The sequence below is a fragment of the Vanessa cardui genome, chromosome 9 (assembly GCF_905220365.1).
Source record: "Vanessa cardui chromosome 9, ilVanCard2.1, whole genome shotgun sequence".
NCBI lineage: Eukaryota > Metazoa > Arthropoda > Insecta > Lepidoptera > Nymphalidae > Vanessa > Vanessa cardui.
Genome location: NC_061131.1, coordinates 1,664,413 through 1,686,235, shown reverse-complemented (window position 1 = coordinate 1,686,235; position 21,823 = coordinate 1,664,413). Strand labels below are relative to the sequence as shown.

The 21,823-nt window shown below is 32.9% G+C and overlaps 1 protein-coding gene across 2 annotated transcripts in view; it reads left to right on the top strand.

The window, feature by feature from the left end:
- The window catches only part of LOC124532271 (acid sphingomyelinase-like phosphodiesterase 3a), a 129,549-nt gene that overhangs the window by 28,000 nt on the left and 79,726 nt on the right, over positions 1 to 21,823 (top strand). Inside the window, exon 2 of one of the 2 annotated variants that reach the window (XM_047107081.1) lies at positions 16,655 to 16,758. In XM_047107081.1, coding sequence (XP_046963037.1) covers positions 16,689 to 16,758 — 70 coding nt within the window. In that variant the 5' untranslated portion in view covers positions 16,655 to 16,688. Of the gene's footprint in view, positions 1 to 16,640; positions 16,759 to 21,823 lie in introns of those variants that run through there. The other variant, XM_047107082.1, reaches the window with a different exon arrangement.

Below are 21,823 nucleotides of genomic sequence, written 5' to 3'. Positions count from 1 at the left end.
AAAATAAAACTATCAATTATTTTTCAAAGAGTAACTATTCTCATTTTCTCGTCCAGTTAAGCGTTAAAACTGTGTTGGGATTCGTGACGATAATAGTTCTAAGGGTCGGGATCAAACTTGCGATTTTCATATCTCTAGGCGCCGTATTGCGCTGAGCTATTGACGCTTTCGTCTCCTATTAAAAATAAGCCTTCGAGCTTATTCCGTAACACCGCTCGAGTGCCAATAGGTATATAGCACATATAGTATGTAGATATGTATTATAACTGGTTAAGTAGTATTGCATATAAAAGATAGTTATTGGAACTTAATAAAAAGGTTGTTAATTTAATGGCTAATTTAATTAGTCGCTTATGACATATATAACTTGAATTGACTGATTGGTTCCAAATTTGTCTTAGCCGTTTCTTTCGTTGCTATTAAGGAAGGAGTTTTAGGATCTTTAAGAGGAGGAAATGGGAGGGGTGGCATTTGTAATATAAGCAACTAGCTGAACCTGTTTATCCTGCGGCTTTTTACGTGCGAAATTTATAAAATCCAACTTCCCAATCCACACTTTTACCCCTTTGGATTTGGCGTTTTGGCCACTTTAGGATGGCGTTTAGTAAAAATATTAGCGTCTTAACGGGAAACCTCAAAAATTTCAAGTCTGTTTCTGACATTTCGTAATCATTTAGTGAGTGTTACTTCGCTTCGATATATAGATTATTATTTGCTTCATTACCATTAATTCTGGAATATATTCTCCATCCAAAGCCTTTGGGCTCGTGAGATTTGACATAGAGAATTTATGCACATCGTTCCAGCATCAACTTCCAACATGGTGTTAACCAAACCTGTATCAGGTTGAAGTCTGATAAAGCAGTTTTCAACAAACATCTAAGGATACGTGCACATGCATGAGCGTTCAAAATACACATTAAATTTAAAATCTTTTGTCTCAAGTGATTTAAGAAAGAAAACTATTGAGTCTATTTGGACTTTATGGTTGTATATAAAATAATATTATTTAGAAATATTTATTCGTATGTCTCGCGTACCCGCTTGTACAGCGTAACCGCTGACTCAGGTTCCGGCTGTGAAGCGCAGTGCAGGATATTCGCTTATTTCCTGAACATAAGGAATGTTTGTATTTATCTTTCAATTTTCTTGAGTTTTATTGCTAGAAATATTATATAAAGGAATTTTTATTATTTCGATACTATAGTCATCATAAAAATTGATTTAGTTGTTCGTTATAAGTCCCCACTAATATCGAAGACCTGGTTTCAATAGAGGTCAGGCTGATAATCAGATTGGTGTTGGAAGAGCGTACTCCGGTGCCTCGGTAAACATGTAAATTTGGTGCTGCGCCTTAAGACACATTTTCCATCATGTCAGATTTGACGTCCAATCAGATTATGAGAGTTATATAATAGGAAGAGCATCTTTGCTGGCGTACACACTTGTACTCTTACACACGTACTGCGTAGTTGACTATTCATAATTACCTACTGTAGTTAAATCAGTTAAGACGAATTTACTATAGTGTTCCAAATTTTAATAATTTATAGTAAAAAGGCAGATTCACAATAAACCACGTGATAAAATCGGAGCAGTAGATGATCTATATAATCTTATGTTTAATAATATACATCGTTTTTTAATGTATTTTTTACGAATGATTGGAATTTATAAATGAAAAAAGTTAAAAAAATCTGTAAAATTTTACCGTAGAAATATATAGGATATCTTGCCTTTGCGCCGTTATAAACTTATCCTTACTTCTTGTGCACAAGAATTAAATGTTTGAATGTTTGTTACGCTTTCACTACACGTCATCAAGGGCATAGAAAAAAAAAAAAAAAAAAAAACTAAATATTTTTTATTCATTCAGCTTATTTCGTCTAAACAGTAAATGTTGGAGCCTTCTTTTAAGTGCAGCAGGGCACCTGTGCCAGAAGACACCGCTCTCCCATATCAATATCTTACATAAGCATATATTAATTATGTATAATATTAATTAAGCATACATATATTAAGTGTGTGTGTGTGTGTGTTTGTGTGTGTGTGTGTGTGTGTGTCTTTTGTACCTACTTAACATATATTACATATATAAGTTATAATATGCGTTTTAAAAGTGATTCTACGTCATCATAATTGAGGGTTAGTAAATATTTTTTTAAGATGTCTTTGCAAGCATGAAGTTTTAATGAATATATTTTTAGTTTCCTGTTCATCACGTTATACAAGTAGCTTGATTGCGAAGCGTATTGGTTAAGGGCAAAAGCTGTTCTCGTACGAGGTGTTTTGGCAACATCATATCTTTTTCTCTTGCTACGAGGTATAAAAGGTATAGATTTATGCTTTCTTATAACTATGCCGAAAACGTATAACTTTCTGACAGAAAGTATCCCAGAGACTGAATAAAGTTGTGTAGTGGGGAACATGTATGGTTTAAATAACATGACTTTGAGAAAAGGACACAAGGTACTATGTGTCAATACACCTCGCCTCTTGTTTAATTTAACCCCATTCTTTAATCCTTACTCGCGGTTGAATCTGTGGATGTAAACTAGTTTTGGCATTTGATTTCGTTCAACCAAAGCTAAAATTTAGTTCATTCATACATATAGAGAACAGGAATTCCAATCAGATCGTGTGTATGTGTATGTATGTTTCATTGTGTCCATCTGAATGGACTCCAACATCAATTTATTTATGTTTGATAAAATTCTACATAAAATAGAAACTAAAAACAAACGTGGGCCCGACATTAAAGTAGCGTTAAATTAATTCTATAGATGGTGGGACTCTGCACATATGTGCGTGATGGGCTATCATTTGGCTACTATTATGCGACAAAGGGCCATACCATATATGAGTACAGCAGTGAGGCCACTTTAATGTATTAAAAAAATGCGTCACGGGCGATGGCAGATCTGATGTGATTATTGATTTTCCTAAAAACATTTTGATGCGGTTTATTTTAATAGATAAAGTAGAGGGGAAGGTTTTAGTCTATACATTCATAATATATTAGCGAATCACTGATAATGTTATAGGTTCCTAATTTGATGTCGTAAATAAACATACCTTTTTTGCGCTTACATTGCAAAATCTGGCTGAATCCGTCAAGATAAATCAAAATATTGTACCTTAGCATTATACACCTTGAAAAGCTCTTTCTATTTAAAAATATACTGCGGAGCTTCTTCGGAGAGTTTTCCTGTCATATCACCAAATGAGGATTCCACTGAATTTTGGAATCCAGTGCTATTCCTAAAAACAACGTAGTATCGCCTGCATTAAGACAGCCGCTGTTTCATGATAATAGAGTATTAGTAGTAACTGGCACTACTTACAAGATACTTTTATTGCTTGAAATTAAATCGATCCATTCAAATTTTATGAGAAGAATCATATTTTATCATTAATTGTCTAAAAAGTTAAGTTAATGTAGGAAAATTTACCAAACGTATAATCACCGAAACTATGGAGATATAACGAATGGGGGATTACCGAAAATACTGCGCTTTGCGAACTCGAACCGTTAGGAAGTTTAACCGATTATTATACTAGTTCCGACGTTACCTCAGTCTGATAATGATTTCGGCTAACTTTTAATAGAATCTCGGGGGTAATACGTCAAAGAAACACAAAGATTGGAAATTGGATTTGTTGGGCAAACACTTCGCGGGTAAATATTGATTGGTATTCCGTGATATTGGTGTTACCGAGATATCGTGTATGTTGGCTGGTCTGTTGGTTCAAATATATGGCTTTAGATTCCGTGGTTCAATTGACAAGTTGGCCCAAAATCTGGCATTGCGCAATCGGCCAGGATGACATCATAATGGGCTATATTGCATATTTGAGTCAATTCATGATATTTTTTTTTATAGTTACAGTTATTTAAAACGGTATATACTCTATATCTATTTATATAGGATTTATCTGATTCAATTGAACTGATGTAATTACATATAATTTGGTGTAAGTATTGTATTAGTAAATATTCCTTGCGATAAGTGTTCTTAGATAATAGTCTAAAACTCTCTACGTCTTGAGTCTTTAAGAGGCACTTAGTGACCTCGCGGAGAAAATAGTATTTTATCTTTACAAGTGGTATCGTTATTGCAGTCCCACTTTATCTGAGTAAACATATAGTTTTTAGCTTCTTTATTTATTTTTTCCAAACACACACATTAATAGAACTACTTATTTTTTTTTTGCTGGTGATTCACATACTACGAATTTATATTTCATATGGATATATTTGTTTTGAACATCTCGACTGTATAACAACTAGACTGGCATTGTGCTGCAAAGCATTGTAAACTTTCTTTTTTTGAGAAAGATAGGTGTTTATCAGGACATTTTGGTGCTCGATGTACAGAATTTTCACCTTTATCAAATATTAAATGAAAATAAAAATTTTAGAAACAGCTCTGTTAAAAATGATTGGGCCATTTTACCTGTGGGACCTCAGAATATCTAATTATTGGACGATACCTACACAGACGGATCTGCACAAAGACCTACCACTAAGTGAATGAAAATGTAATATGTCATTTGAAACATGCAGATTTTACTCATTCTAAAAATCAACCAGTTCTGGTTTGAAGTAACTTGCTTCAGTTATGATTCACGTAATTTATCTACTTTGCCATTCCTGTTTTTGATTCACAAAATCCATTACTCGTTTTACTGAACCATTAAACCCAACTGAGAGCAGATTTGAAAATATATAGTAAAGCAGTACATATTTTGATGTTGTTTTTGGTAAAAAATTCGAATTTAACTGATCAGGGAAAACTCGTAGCGTGTTCGAAGCATGAAAAAACAGGAGACACATTAAGATTAAACGGTCGATCAGCCGATCGCTTTATTGAACGACAGTCATTAGCTTGCCTTATTGCAGTCATGATGGCTTTAAAGATCGTGTTTCTGCTTTACTTTTGCATTTATGAAGCGAATTTCCATCAGTAAAAAACTTATAAAGTGCAATGAAATTGCTTTACTTTTATTAACGATGCATAGAGTTAATTTTTTTGTATTCGAAATTCAAAATTAGTCGAATTCAACGTTGCTTTTTGTAACAAGGTCTATAACGAATTATGAAACCTTAAATATTGTTTAAAATTACATCACGGATTCTTAATATTGTACGACGTTTTTTTTACGAAAATTAATTTTAGGTAGGTAGGGTTCTGTATAGGTACTAGTCATCATATATTGATGGTATATACGACGCCAATATCTATGGGCAGTGACCATAATCATGTGGTCAATTTGCAAGTCCATCTACATATTTAAGTTAAAAAACTAACAGAGGCCTTATCTGTATATTGTATGGGAAATATATTTCCCACTGCTGGGATAAGGCCTCTTCTTCTATTAAGGAGAGGTTTTGGAACATATTTTCCCACGCTGTTCCAATGCGGGTTGGTGGAATGCACATGTCGCAGAATTTCGATGAAATTAGAAACATCCAGATTTCCTCACGATGTTTTCCTTCAACGCCGAGCACGAGATTAATTATAAACACAAATTAAGCAGATATATATATATATATATATAGTGATGCTTGCCTGGGTTTCAACCCACAATCAGCGGTTAAGATGCACGCGTTCTAACCACTGGGTCATCTACATATGTTATATAAACACAAGAGAGTTATCAAATTGATATACATTTATAACTTTGCTGGCTTTCCGCTGGTGGGGGTGCACGAGTTGAGAAATGGAGTGTTTTTGATGAAAGGGATTGAAGGGAAACTCATTAATTACATAATGACTTTCCCTTCCCATTCCCATTGGTTTTCCATCTACGCCTTTAAAACCTTTGATTCAGAGTTGAATAGAAACATTCCTATCAACCACATATATGGATATAATAATAACTGGTTTTCGCACAAGAGTAACTACTTAGCTTCTTGCTGTCTTGAAACATCGTTCTTTTCGAAAGTTTTCTTTTTTCGGCTGGAAAAAAGCCTTTCACCTACACGTGAAATAGGGTTGAGGGTAATCATCGGTATGGGAATTCAGATTGCATCTGTCAAATTTCAATGAATTAAAAGAATAAGTAATAAATACACATTTATCCGTGTTTTAGATACAAATGAAAATGATACGTGAAAATGACACTTATTTTTAGTTACAGTAGTAACAGCGTATAAATAACCCACTGCTGGGCTAAGACCTCCTCTCCCATCAAGGAGAGGGTTTGGAACATATTCCACCACGCTGTTCCAATGCGGGTTGGTGGAATGCACATGTGGTAGAATTTCGATCAAATTAGACACATGCAGATTTCCTCACGATGTTTTCCTTCACCGCCGGGCACGAGACGATTTATGAACACAAATTAAGCACATGCTGGTGCTTGAATGGGCTTGAACCCGGGTCATCTCGGCTCTATTTTTACTTGTTGAATGTTAAACCAAGCAACGTAAACTCAATACGTCGTTCGTGTCTTCAAAGACGGCAAAAACATCCGACAAGTACATCAATGTCAAAATTTTAGTCTCGAGTACAGCGACACTGATGCCAAGATACAGAGGGCTACTTAACTTTAAGAAGAGTCGTTCCTTTTAAAAATAGAAAAATCTTCACCGCAAACACGAATGCGACAGGAATCTGAGGCGTCGGGGCGTTTAATATTTTAATGTCCTGTTCTTCTTAAGCGGGGTCAACACATTCTGTAGAGTTTATTTAAGCGAATATACGTGACTAGAAGTCGCACGCGGCTTCGCTCGTGTTTTAGGGTGTTGGTTGGTTGTTAGGCAAAAAAGTACCCAGGTTATTTACTTTTTTGGAGTTCAAGATTGCTTCATAATAAATTTTATCAAACTCGGTTCAGTGGTTTGATCGTGAAATAGTGACAGACAGACAGATAGACTGAGTTATTATCACATTTATAATATATGTATAGATTATTTAATAATTATTAAATTATTATTATAAAATTATAATTTTATACAATATAAATGATATATGGTTTCATCGACTTATTATTTCGATAAATAATTTCTCGCCTTTAGAGGTAAGCGGGTGTCGTCAGTTGTTTCATACGTATACATTATATATAGCATTTTATATTGAGTTCACTAAACGTACTTCTTAATATATACTAAAGTGATAAGCAGACGGAACATTTTGTGAAAAAACAATAAAATCTACTCAAAGAATAAACAATCAATATTTTTTCCGTAATGTCTGAGTCATATGTTACATACAAATAGTTTTTAAATAATAAAACAAGAAAGGCATTAACAATATCCTGAATAAACGTTAGAAAGATACATAGGACCAAAGAGAAATATAGTAGGTATCTACTTAAATTCTTTAGTACGAGTAGCCAAAGCCTCGTAGAATGCCAATGTTAATGGCAAGTGGTGACTACTTACCATCAAATGGCCCATTTGCACGTCTGCTTTGCTAGAATTAATAAAAAGAACGCTCCTATAGCGACGTTTTTGTCCTGCATTGCGGAGAGGTAATCTTTTCGCTATTTTTTTTTACAACATAACACCACGCTTTTAAGTGCAGTTTGGGATAATGGCTCGACTTTTTTCTGACTAAACAGAACACTGTTTTACACTTGAGTTTTGTGTGTTTTTTAATACAACCATATTAGTATAGCTTTGATTTGCGATACGAATTATTTACTGCTAAAATATATGTTACATAGGCGATCGGGTAAAGCCATCTGATAACTGGTCATCACCTCACAGAGATATGTTCTGTAAGATATAATAACGATTCCTTACATCACAACAATGCACCAACAATATTGGGAGCTCAGATGTTAAGTATCTTGTATAGTACGACACAACTTAGATGTAACATCGGCAAAATTCGTAAAACCGATCACATCCGAATTGAGTACGCTATCCCAAATTATCAATATTTATCATGTGAATATGATCTTTACATAAATGTAATAACTTGTAATATCATATGACCTAATATATTCGTCAATTTGACACGTCGATTTACATGCACTTACTTCCTCGGGTTGAACTGACGCGAGAATCTATAGCAATGAATAGCGTCGAATTACGCGATAGGGAGCTATTTCTATGGGTTGTGTAAATCGGCCGTAATCGGTTTTATTTACATTTCATTTCATTGCATTTTCCGATGCTACATCTAATTTGTGTCGTACTATACATAGTTGTTTTTGTTCACTTACCTGTCAAATCCTAAACACAACAATAATAAGTGTTGCTGGTAGGCGATAGAATATCTGAGAGGTGAGTGGTACCTACCCAGACGGGTTTGAACATACCTCCAAGTTAAGATGTAAATCGTGCGTCATTGGGTATAAATTATAATTATGCCATATTATTTTGCTTATTAATAAATTGTAGCCGTGCGAAACTTGCGGCTCGCTAGTATATTATTTAAGCAAAACTTCACTCTGCAAATTCATAGTTATCATTAAAAACTTGTTAAAACTATTAAGGTTGTAAATTGCGATGTCACAGAAAGTGTTGTTTTTACGTTATTCGTTCCTCTTTTTTAATTTACAAGTTTTTCTTTCAAGTCTTACGTCACGAAAGATTGAACATTTCTGTCATGAAAGTAGCCTGTATTGATTTATGCTGCCATCATGAACACCAATAATATTTAAAAAAAATATTGCTCAGTTGTTCCGTTCGAAATGAGAATTAAAAAGATAAAATACAGAATCTGTGCACGTTTTCAGTCGAAGAGAATTGCTGTCCGCATTAACCGTGCTTTGTACAATTTAGATCCTGAATTTCTTTGTACAATTTGAAAAGCAATTTTTTTTACTTGTCTTTTATGAATTTTTACAAAACATTTCTAATATGTACAAGTAGCCACTTTAGTAGCCAATTATTTTATATCTCGCATAATCGTAAATGTCCGCTTAGCTTGAGAAAATATAAAAATCTGGCAATGTATTATTTTCAGTTCGTAATTTAAAAATGAAATTTAATTCGAATTTCGAAATCAGTTTTTTTTCAGGATAGATATATATATATGTGTATCGATTTTATATGTGTGTGTGTATGTGTATTTGTCAATAATATGATGCGAAATATTTTGAATATCATGAAAACAAAACTCAAACTACATTTATTCGAGTCGCATAATAATGTAAAAGTATACTTTTACACTTCAAAAGTTCTCACTATCATGGATACTTGGTGGTATTAGTGCAAGCTAGTCTGGGAAGGTACCACTCTCTTACCATATATCCGCCAATATCCAAAACGTAGTTTTGTTGTGTTCCGATAAGGGACATAACATCTTAGTTGCCATGGTTGGTGATATGAATCGATATTCTATGAGTACCAGCACCAGTAAAACGATGAGTTACCAGATGTCCCAATTGTTAGTCCCCCTTTATCACAACAAAAATAAAACAAGTGTGTGACAGATAAGAAATGCAAGATTTAATTAATAATCACATGACTTAAGAAGAACTAAGGTCACCGATATAGACCGAAGAATTGCCGCATTCAAGTGGCAGTGGGCTGGACACATTGCTCGAAGAACCGACGGCTGATGGAGCCGACTAGTTCTGTGAGTGAGTGTGACTAGAGTGGCGACCATGGATCGGAAGACGCAGCGTGGGTAGGCACCCCACAAGGTGGTCCGACGACATAGTGAAGGTCGCGGGAAGACGCTGGTTGCGGGCTGCACAATACCGGGCGTTGTGGCGATCTTTGAGAGAGGCCTATGTCCAGCAGTTGACGTCCTTCGGCTGAAATGATGATGATGATGATGAAAATGACTTAATATTATACGTCCGTATTCTCCTTGCTGAAGTTTATTTTAAAATTAAAAAAAAAAACGACTTCAATCAAATAAAAAAACGATACATACTTCTTAGTGGTATTTTCACTTATAAAAAAAAAAACGAAATTGTTAAACAACTCTCGTTAACGAATATTTTTACGTAGAAAATTCTCGAAATTTATGTATGATTGGCTCTTAAAAATATTTCATTAAGGCATGAAAATATTCCAACTGCTATTTCGTAATTAATCTTGAATATTTTCAAGGCATTACTTCAGGCTTCATTGATCTTATCTTATTTATTTTGAGTTGGCGAATTGTGTTATGGGAAAACTCTACCAATAATAGTGGCGTACTTTAATGGTAGGTCAGTTACGAAAGATTTGGTGGTAGGTTGGTTGATTGGTGAGTTGGTCACCAAATGGGTGACCAAGGTAGTAATTGCTCAATGTAGCACAAACATTTTTAATACAAATTTAACTATAAGAAAATTAATATAGAAGTTATATGTAAAACTATTATAAATTTTCTTTACATTACATATTACAAAACAAAGTCTCTATGTATGCTTAAATCTTTAAAACTACGCAACAGATTTTGATGCGGTTTTTTAGTAGACAGAGAGATTCGAGAAGAAGATTTTTGTATATAATACACGGACAATAGAGTATTGAAACACATATAATTTTGGAAGTTTCTAATGTGATGTCGCTAATAAACAAATTCTTTAGTATATTTAGTGTCAGTATTGCACCCGTGCGAAGTCAGGGAGGGTTGCTAGTGGTCTATAATACATGAAGTTATTGTGTGATCAATATGACAACCAAACTAGAAATACAAAGCTAATTATAAATGTATTCTCGATGAAGATCGTTAGCTTGCTGCTATCGTATGTGTCATGTCATTCAAGGTTGTGTCAAAATGGTTTTATTATTCATATCTATTACCTGTCAAACGAAATACCTTCTAATTACATGTATGTTATTCGTTTGCGTATGTTCTAATTACACATATGTTTATTTTAAATATGAGTAATAAAATGTATCCATTGGAATATGTGCTTGTCGTTTTTCGTTTTGCCATATAAAGGCATTTCATTCAACAAAATATATAATTTAGCTTTTTTAATTCTGTTTTGACTAACTTTGTAACAGCCTCTTAATATTTCATTGTTGGGTTAAGGACTTGTCTTTCTATATGTGGAGAAGGTTTAAGAGCTCATTCCACCACCATGTTGCTGCATAGTTGACAGGATTTTGACTTAAATTAAATGATACAGCTGAGATGGCCCAGTGATTAGAACGCGTGCATCTTAACTGATGATTGCGTGTTCAAATCCAGTCAAGCACCTCTATATATATGCTTAATTTGTGTTTATAATTCATTCCGTATTCTGCGGTGAAGGAAAACATCGTGAGGAAACCTGCATGTATCTAATTTTATAGAAATTTTGCCACATGTGCATTCCACCTACCCGCATTGGAACAGCGTGGTGGAAGATGTTCCACACCCTCTCCTTAATGGAAGAGGAGGCCTTATCCCAGCAGTGGGAAATTTACGGGCTGTTACTTTACTTTACTATCTACTAGTAATATATATACATATATATTTAATATAAACGTATACATTTGAACCTTCATTACTGAAAATAACATACTGAAAATTTATCTTTATTAATATTATTATAAATGTGAAAGTCACTCAGTTCATCTGTTTGTCTATCTGTCTCACATTTTTGTGGCTAACGAGCGAAATCTGATCAAACTTTGCTTGAAGCTTGAACCCCAAAGAAGGATATCGGTTACCTTTTCACACCTAAAATCTACGACCACGAACTTAAACGATAATAACCGTACCATCGATTTTTCATTTTTAAATCATTCTATTCACGAATCTCAATTTCAAAGTAACATTATATGAAAATTCAATTCTAAATGTGTGAATAAATCCAGCACGCAATCTTTTCATTAGCAGTCGTTTATCTCATTGCAATTGTGCAAATGAATAGAAAATGAATAGACTTGCACTATTCCGTGCAAAAAAACATCACTAATGACCTGCGCGTCATTTGAACCTGCAAAGCTTTATATTGCAACAAGCGTCCCGCCCCGGCTTCGCACGGGTGTAATATTGGTGCTAAAGATACTACAGAATTTATTTGTGACATCACATTACAAATTTGTAAAGTGATCAGTGTTTCTTTAATATATTCTCCATGTATTATATACAAAAACCTTCCTCTCGAATTACTCTATCTGTTAAAAAAACTGCATCAAAATCCGTTGCGTAGTTTTAAAGATTTAAGCATACAAATGGACATAGAAACAGAGAAAGCGACTTTGTTTTATACTATATAGTGATGAAAACTAATTTCTTTGTAAACGAGAAAATAATTGGGTATATATTTCATGAGGGACTAAATTTAATTTCACTTTTAATAATAACTAAAGAAAAGGAACAGGTGTTATAAGTAAACTCGATTGGACTATTGGAACAACAAAGAAATTATTATTGGGCGAAACTTTAATTTTCATTTTCATTTTTATAACATGGTTTAACAACGAGCAAATACACCAACTAATAATAGGTCCAGATATGTGCTGTAATTTTTTAATCATTGCTTACATCGCCAATGCGCCACCAACCTTGGAAACCAATATTTAACATTCAAACTGAAATAAAAGAGTTCAATGTATTACTATATTTGATAGCTATTGGTAAGCTAGTGTAACTACAGTAAGTACGAAGGTTGGTGGCGTATTGGTGATGTAAAATTTCTTACGGTGCTTGTGTTTACGGGCTGCGGTGACCTTTATATCAGCTGATCCATTTCACACGTCCAAATACTTACGCTATAATAAAAAAAACAATTGTTTCTTGAATATAGTAATAAACATTAAACAATTGAACGTACAAGTTGAAGCTTTTGTTTACATTTACCTGAACTGTGACAGGAGTGGTTGGCAACCGAAGTCCAATTCTGTAGAAATTCACTTCGTATATCACTAGTGAAAGGTTGACGACTAACGCAGTGTTACGCCATTTTGAAACGTGTGTCTTATAAATTTTATAATTTATCACAAAAAATCAAAATCTACTTTGTTCAAGTAGGCTTTTACAAGTACCTTTGAATCGTCATTTAACAACTCTATTAAATGAAGCTAATACCGGTTCGGCGTGTAGAATATACCGAGAATAACCGGCATGAAACTCAGTAGTTACTCTTTTTCAACGTTTAAGAATACACTCGTATTAGTTAAATACAATCATATATGTATGTAATACATTCTATCAGTTTATTCCACGCTTTTTTATCGTCTGAATTGAATAATATGCCATCTTTACCAATGTATTTTTACAAATGATTTGAATTTATGAAACGGCAAAGTTAAAGTAAATGTTGTTTTAGTGAATGTCACATATATTCTGACTATTCGCACTCGAGTTCTGCGGTGAGATTCGAGTTTTTTGTTCCAGAATAGTCCCAGTAGTATGTAAAACGCTGGACAAAATAAAGATTATTCTATCTAGCTGCACGACCATTCAAGAGATTTTTACATAGGAAATTGAATTCTTCTGCGTCCGCATATAAATCGAGATCCTCTTAAGCGAATATATTTGTTTTACTTCAAGTGTTCTGAATGAATATCGACCTTATAAATGCAGTAAATTCATTTTTTTATATACATATAATAAAGTTGGAGTGTCTGTTTGCAATATTAAAATAACCCTTATTTATTCAATGCATATGCACGTTTACGCAGTACATATACCAAAATATATTTTTTTACTATTTTTGTTGTCTGTCGGTTTGTTTGTTCCGGCTAATCTCTGGAACGGCTGGACCGATTTTGACGGGACTTTCATTGGTAGTTGACTGTTATAATAAGGAGTAATTTAGGCGACAATAATATTCTTTTTTTGTTAAATTCAAATGCGTAGAATATCACGGACACAGCTATTTCCAAATGGATATTCTCATTTTTACATTTATTGATTTAATTAAAATAAAAAGAAATCTCAAACAAAACAAAATAATTGGAAAAACTAATTGATAATACGGATCCAAAGGGACTATTCCATACCTTACCATAAAACATATTGTTTGAACGTAAACATATGATGTGTATTATATAATACAATATTATTGTATATTACCACTTCGCACCTCGCCAAGGCGAATCTAGCCGCATTAAAACTACGTCCATACGCGAAGGTTAGAACACGTTACAAAGAGACTTAGCTCATCCTGGGATTAGTTGGTGGAGCTTCGCTTGGGGATCTAGAAAAGACATATTATATTATTTTATAACTGTCCATATAATTGATTTTGTATTACCTGTATCATTATTTTCAACCGACTTTAAATCGTCTATATATTTTTTTAATGTTTTTGTATCGTATAAAACCAAGCCAGCCAAAAGCTGATATCGGCTCCAAATATAACAATAATCGTAACTCCGTTATAGAATCGTAAATCAACTTTTAACCAGTCTTATGTTTTTCATTTCATTTTACTTAGGAGGACTCTTAAAAATATTTTGAATACGCAATTATTTTTATTACTATTTAGTGCATGTTGATTTGTTTTAAAATATTGTTTTGTTTGGAGTCATTTTGTCTTTTTGTTATTTTTTTTTATTTATAACGTCTTTATTTTTAATTGATTACAAATTATTAATTTATTTCTTTTTAATGACATATCATGTGCTAGCATTACAACAACAACAACAACAACAGCCTGTAAATTCTCACTGCTGGGCTAAAGGCCTCCTCTCCCTTTGAGGATAAGGTTTGGAACATATTCCACCACGCTGTTCTAATGCGGGTCGGTGGAATACACACGTGGCAGAATTTCTATAAAATTTGACACATGCAGGTTTCCTTACGATGTTTTCCTTCACCGCTGAGCACGAGATGAATTATAAAGACAAATTAAGCACATGAATCAGCGTTGCTTGCCTGGGTTTGAACCCGCAATCATCGGTTAAGATGCACGCGTTAACCACTGGGCCATCTCGCCTTATCTCTCAACTCCTGAGAAGCTCCATATCATATCTCTCTCTCCATATCAGACCAACTAACTTTCATTTGCTTTTAAAAGAAGAAAGAAGAACTGAGACGCTAGGTTTCCTACCGGTCTATAACAAACGTGGGGAATGAACAAGAAAGATATACATATATATATTTTAGAATCGCGAGCGGCGTTCATTGTGTTTATGTAAACATGGAGATAACGTTCTTTTATATTCTCTCGGGACACTTTTATTTTATATACTATCACTGACTTTCATAGAAATTCAAAGGTTTGTGAGTGTTCTGTTCACTAAGAAATAAACAGGTAGAAAATGAAACGTACCAAATATATCAATTTCAAAAGTTATTATTGTAATAATAAAATAACCGATATCTAGTAGGGTTTATGTTAGGTTGGGCACTCAAAATTGTCGACCGTGATGGATTTGTAACCATTCCTTGAAATATCTTCACACATAGATGGATATATTATAAATAGGTGTATGTATAAGGAAGTAGTGATGTTTGTTTAAATATTTTTTTTATATCTATATCAAGTTTCGTGGGATACCTGGAATGAAAGGAGTCGCTTTTGCTATTTATATATATTCTATATTAAATAATCACATTTAGAATGATAAAATAACAAAATTTGAGAGTAATATGACAAGAAATAAGATTGTTTTTAAAAGTCCTGTGGGACTAAAAACAAAAAAAAGTTTCAATTAAACCGTATATAAAAGAAAAAGACAGCGAGATAAAAAAGGAGAGGGAGGGGTCGCCTGGAGGGGACTTAATGATTTTTCCTTACGTGTCGATATTTGTCATTTCACTTCTCTAATTTCACCAACAGCTGTTAAAAGAACATCGTTTCAAAAAGTATATATGTATATTTATTTTCTTGTTTGCACATAAGAGTGAAGGCGTAAAGGCTAAAATTGGTCGGTCTAAACCCTAGTTCGAAAGTGATCTTCCACTATGTGCTTGCTTCTACATGCTTTGTGCTTGTAATCCATCTTTCATCCGCCTTGGAAGAAAATATTATGAAAAATATAAAATGCAGGAAAATATACATAACCCTATAGTGTAACGTAAAATAAAGTCAAAAATAACTCGTTGACGAAGATGTTGTTAAGGTTGAGAAGACGTTTTACTACGAGACATTTACGACCGTATTCGCTTGTCTTAGCGAATAGAGTATAAATAAAAATGGTGCATATGACATTTTAGTTTTCTTTTTTAAGATACGTCATAAAAGTTTGTCAAAAATATATGGATTAAGAGAAGAAGTAGAAAGTATTTTATTAACCGACTTTAAAAAAAGGAAGAGGTTCTCAATTAGACTGTTTTTTATGTTTATTAGTTTATAACTTTTTCAAAAAATCTAAATCAAAATATACTTTATTTAAGTAGGCTTTTCAAGCACTTTTGAATCATCGTTTTTTGATCGCGTGAACAGATTTTGATAGAATTTTTTTATCAACTATTGTACATTGGTAAATCAGCCATAAATCGGCTTTTAAGTAGAGTACTTAATAAATATTTTTCATTTCACTTTACTTAGGAGAACTCGAAAATTATTTTGATCATTGTAGATCGTATATATATGCATCTACATATTAATGAGTAGCGGAAGTAAGTTTAATTCATTCATTCATTCATTGCGTATTTTGATACGAATTATTATTTCTTATAAAAATACGCGATGATTTTTTTTACTTTTTAGTATATATAAATTTGTTTTGAAACAGTCGTTGGAGTCATATTAGTTAAATTTTATTGTTTATTTTCAATCCTAAAACTCGTCAGTGTTATCGTTAATAATATTTAAATATGTAACCGCGAAACCTTCAATATGACTGACGTTAATTTTATTTTTCCAGATATCCAGTGAAAATGACGTAAGCGAGTGTCACGATGAAGATCGTTAGCTTGCTTCTGACACTCGTCTGTGTCATGGCATTCAAGGTCACGCACGCTAAAATTGGTGAGTTGTGTCAAAATGATTTTATTATGCTTACCTATTACCCATCAAACGAAACACCTTATAACTATATTATCTGTTTATGTAAAAGTATGGCCTTCAGATAGTGATTTATACGATATTATTAGTCGCCCATGATTTCTCCCACGTATTAGGGTGTTGATCGTCACGTTAAGTCGAAACAAATAGCCTATGTCCTTTCATAGAGTTCAAGTTTGCTTCCTATAAAATTTTAACAAATTCGATTCAGTAGTTTGGTAGTGAAAGAGCGACATACAGACAGACTTACTTTCACATATGTAATTTTATAATATAGAAATATAGATGGATTTAATGACGCTTAAAATTTTGTCTGCTATAAGATTGTTTTTATTTTATTCGATTTATTTAAAATAATTGAACACGTTTTAACAAAGTCAAGAAGGGAGGTTCTTCTAACTGATCGAAGTCAATCAATTTTACGACCAAATACGAAGACTTATAGCAGCCCCTTAGCGGAAGGATTCGCCTCTATTGTAACAGTTGAGATTCGAACATTACATCAGTCAGAAAAGAACCGATCATTATATCGATTTTTCCATTGTTATTACAACTGACTCTACTGCAAGCGAATGCTCAAAACTGAATCACACATTGAAGAAGAGAGCCTCTGAGGAACTGCCCTTAAAAGTCTTTTTATTTAGACGTTGGACTATATGCAGTATATACATATATTTTAATAGACATTATTCATATTATGACACGGGCCAGGGAAAAGGTTAATTTAACGTTGTTCTTTCATGACCACACTTAATCGATTTTGATAATATTTGCTATGAAGCAAGATTGAACTCCAAATAAAGTATTATGCCGAGTCGGATAAGAAACCAAAAACGCGTCCGAAGTCACAGACAGCACCTAGTTTCATATAACTGACCACGTGTATTCCATTTAATAAAAATAGTACTAAATAAAAATACATTCAATTTAATCTAATATTACGTTTCAAAAGTGATTATGCATATATTTTTACATTATCGACTCGACCTGAATTCGCACGGGTGTAATACTGATACTAAATATAGTAGAGAAGAGTTGAGGCTTGTTTTTTATATGACATCACATTAGAAACTTTAATCTTTTCATTACCTACGCATTTAGTAAAATTTAGTAGTGGCTATTTTAATATAACAAACATACACTCCATTTTTATTATATATATAGATAGTAATCTGTCAGACTTTCAGTCATGCCGACTCGTAGCTGACACTTAACCTTTGTAGCGAATGTTTTTTCTGGTGAAATAATTTCTTGCCAGTACTAGTGGTTGGCGCTTACAAGATTGATTGATGGATGAGCTTAGTAAAATTCGGCTAACGATACCCATGGGCTTAGATGTAGATACATGTATAATCTATATACATATATAACAGCGAAGTATCACTCACTGATTAATCACGAAATCTCTCTGTATACCTACAATCGAACGTGAAAAAACGTGAAGACAATTAAAGCGAATGTCCAAGGGGGTAAAATGGGTTTTGAATGTTTTTGTTTTATAAATTCAAAGTAAAGCTGAAAGTTTACCTAGTATTTTATTTTTTGGCGGAAATTACTAATGGAATAATCGGTTTATGTATTATATGTACCTGGTACGAACTGTAATGCGTTTAAAAATATTAAAACATATTTTTGTCATGATATTAATATAAAGTCTAAGACTTTTTCAATACAGCAATATGTTTATATAAAATACTAGCGAACCGCGCCGACTTCACACGTGTTGTAGCGTGTCAGTGTAATTTATAACACTGGATCTGGATCATTTGTTCAGGAGATTACAAACGAACAAATTTCACATCGTTATAATAACATTATGAATACAGATTAATCTTAGAAATAAATATAAGAGACTGCCCGTAGGTGACAGAATTTATAGGACTTACTTAACAGTTATTTAATTACAATTCGTTCGATATTTCTATAAAAGAAACACCTATATATACTATAAATAATCCATATTATTTTAAAGTTTCATTAAAATCCATTCAGTAATTCTGAAATGTTCTTAAATATATACAAATGTGAATTAGAAATAGTTACTGTATTAATCTTGGCCGCGTCGAATGGTGGCAAGTATGTTAGTAGCACGTTGCTTAGTATTGTTTAATGATAAATAATAATATTCCAAAAAAAGAAATATAAAGAAAACGACACAGAACTGCTTTTCAACCGACTTCAAAAAGAAGGAGGTTATCAATTCGTCTGTATTCTTTTTTTTTATGTTTATTACCTCATAACTTTTACTGGGTGGAGCGATTTTGATAATTTTTTTTTGTTTCAAAGGTAGTGCTTCCCGGCTGACACCGGCTCCAAATATAGCAATAATTATAACTACATTATATAATCGTAAATCGACTTTTAAGTAGTCTATTATTTTTCATTTCATTTTACCTAGGAGGACTCTCAAAAATATGTTAAATATGCAATTATTTTTATTACTTTTTAGTGCATTTTTATTTATTTTAAAATAGTGTTTTGTTTGAAGTCGATTTTTCTTTTTGTTAAAATTTTATTTATTTTTGTTTAGCTTTGAGATGTGACACTAAAAATAATTGTTTTTTTTTTATATTCGATTAATCTTTTATTTTTTCTTTTTAATATGTCTTCGAACTAATTGTAAAAGTTTACGTCATTGAAGTCGTATAATTGTTTTCAGAGCATATATTTACCACTCGTATTTTTCCATTTGCCTCAGTCGACCTTGCGTTGCGAGATAAATTTCCCGAGAGAGTTGCATTGCAAGATTACTTTGAGATACAGCTCGGATGGAGGGAATGTTTGTATACAAGATTAGCTAAACAAAAACGTTTACGTGTCAGCTCACGTTAAGAGAAATGTGACAGAGACGTATATTACAACTGTCCATCCCAACTACAAGGATAAAAAAGCAAAAAGTTTCGATGAATTTCCTGGAAGTCACTGGTCAATATCTGACCACGTGGATTGGTTGCAAGAATGCAAGCAGCATTTTCCCGTCAAATTTTACAATTAGCCCCTTGTAAAGTAACCTGAGCCTCTAAATTTCCCACTGCTGGACTAAGACTTCCTCTCTCATTAAGGAGAGGATTTGCAACATTTATTCCACCACGCTGTTCTAATGCGGGTTGCTGGAATGCACACGTGGAAGAATTTCGATGAAATTAGACACATGCATGTTTCCTAACGATGTTTTCGTTCACTGAGGAGCACGAGATGAGTTATGACCACAAATGAAGCACATATATATAGTGGTGCTTGCCTGGGTTTGAACCTGAAAACATCAGTTAAGATGCACGCGTTTTAACCACTGTGTCATCTCAGGTCCCATCACGTCTCATCTATCAGAACAAAATGTTTCATTAAAAGTGTACGCCTTATTGTCTCCATTGGTGACATGACTGGTTCGCTTTTGCCCAGAGGATGAGAGTTGTAATTCATCGTGGATATGGTGCAGGCTTTGTGCAAGCCCGTCTGGATAGGTACCACCCACTCATCAGTTATTCTACCGCCAAATAACAGTACTCAGTATTGTTGTGTTCCGGTCTGAAGGGTGAGTGAGCCAGTGTAACTACAGGCACAAGGGACATAACATCTTAGTTTCCAAGGTTGGTGGCACATTGACGATGTAAGGAATAATTAATATTCCTTACAGCGTCATTGTCTATGAGCGATGGTGACCACTTACCATCAGGTGGCCCATATGCTCGTCCGCCAACCTATACCTACCATAAAAAAAATCTAATTCATTTTTGTATGTATTTAAGGACTTCATGTTAATAATTATTGTATAAACAAATGCTTATCTTGAATAATTGTTATTGTTTTATGAATTCCCGAAAAATATTAATATTACAAACAAAATGTTATAGCAATTTTGGAAGTATAAAGTTGATATAAGCTTTCAAGGTGTTGTATTATTATACATTTATAATAATCAATAACTGTTTGTAGTTATATAGCGAAGCTATTAGCAAATAATATGGAATATGTAAATCGAAATTTTGTTTACGTTTACTTCTTAGATTGAAATAGGGTAAACACGCGATCTTATATATTACTATTGTCTTGCGTTTTAGGCGTTGTTAGATATGAGACATAAAGTGTTACTATATATAAAGAGTGAGTGAGTTTTTTTGTCAGATTTTTGGTTAATATGTCTAAGTCTACATCCTTTTTTGGAGTTCAATCTTGCTTAATAATTCTATCATTGAATGTACCGTTATAAACTCACATAACTAACTACAAATTACCACTACAGCTTTTGGTGTTGTATAAAGATGTTTTAAATTATCAATGAAAAGTACTTATTTATTTGAATAAATTAATAAAACAATTTTTGTCGTAAATTGCGAAAGGAGGTTTAAATACTTTTTAGTTATAATTCATCTTTTATTGTCATTTCAACTTTTGTTTTATCTCATTCAAATGCAATATATTTTAGTAATTTATACATAATATTTAATTATACGCTATGTGTATTTTACATTATATATTATGTATATGAATTTTGTTTGGACGTTCGGTGATGTTTTAGTTGTAATTAATTTGTTAATTAAATAAAAATATATACACTTAAAGTACTTGAACATTCACTTGAACTATTTTTTTAATGACGGTCTTGATATATGGCTAGCAAACTTCCTTAGTTAAATGATGTGCCGGTACTTGAGATATATCGCTTACAAATGGGACCTCATATAATACGTGATCTGTGGGAAGTGGTCAACTTAGCTAGCTGTTAACACTGAAATAGCTATTTTGTACAATACCTATTTGCAAACGAATAAAAACAAGGATTTACTGAAATTTGAAATTATATCAATAGTGGTTTTTTAATGATTTTACATATATAGGTATCTAATAAAAAACCATCTCAAATTGGTGCTTGTGCAGTATTCTCATCGAAATCGGTTGATGAAAATAAATTTAATTTTACTTAAGTCTCTAAAAATATAGAGAAGTTTTAATATATGAAATAGGTTGTCACGTTATTGAGACATATTTTCTTAAAATGTTCTCTTATACTACAAAAAAAAATATAGAACTA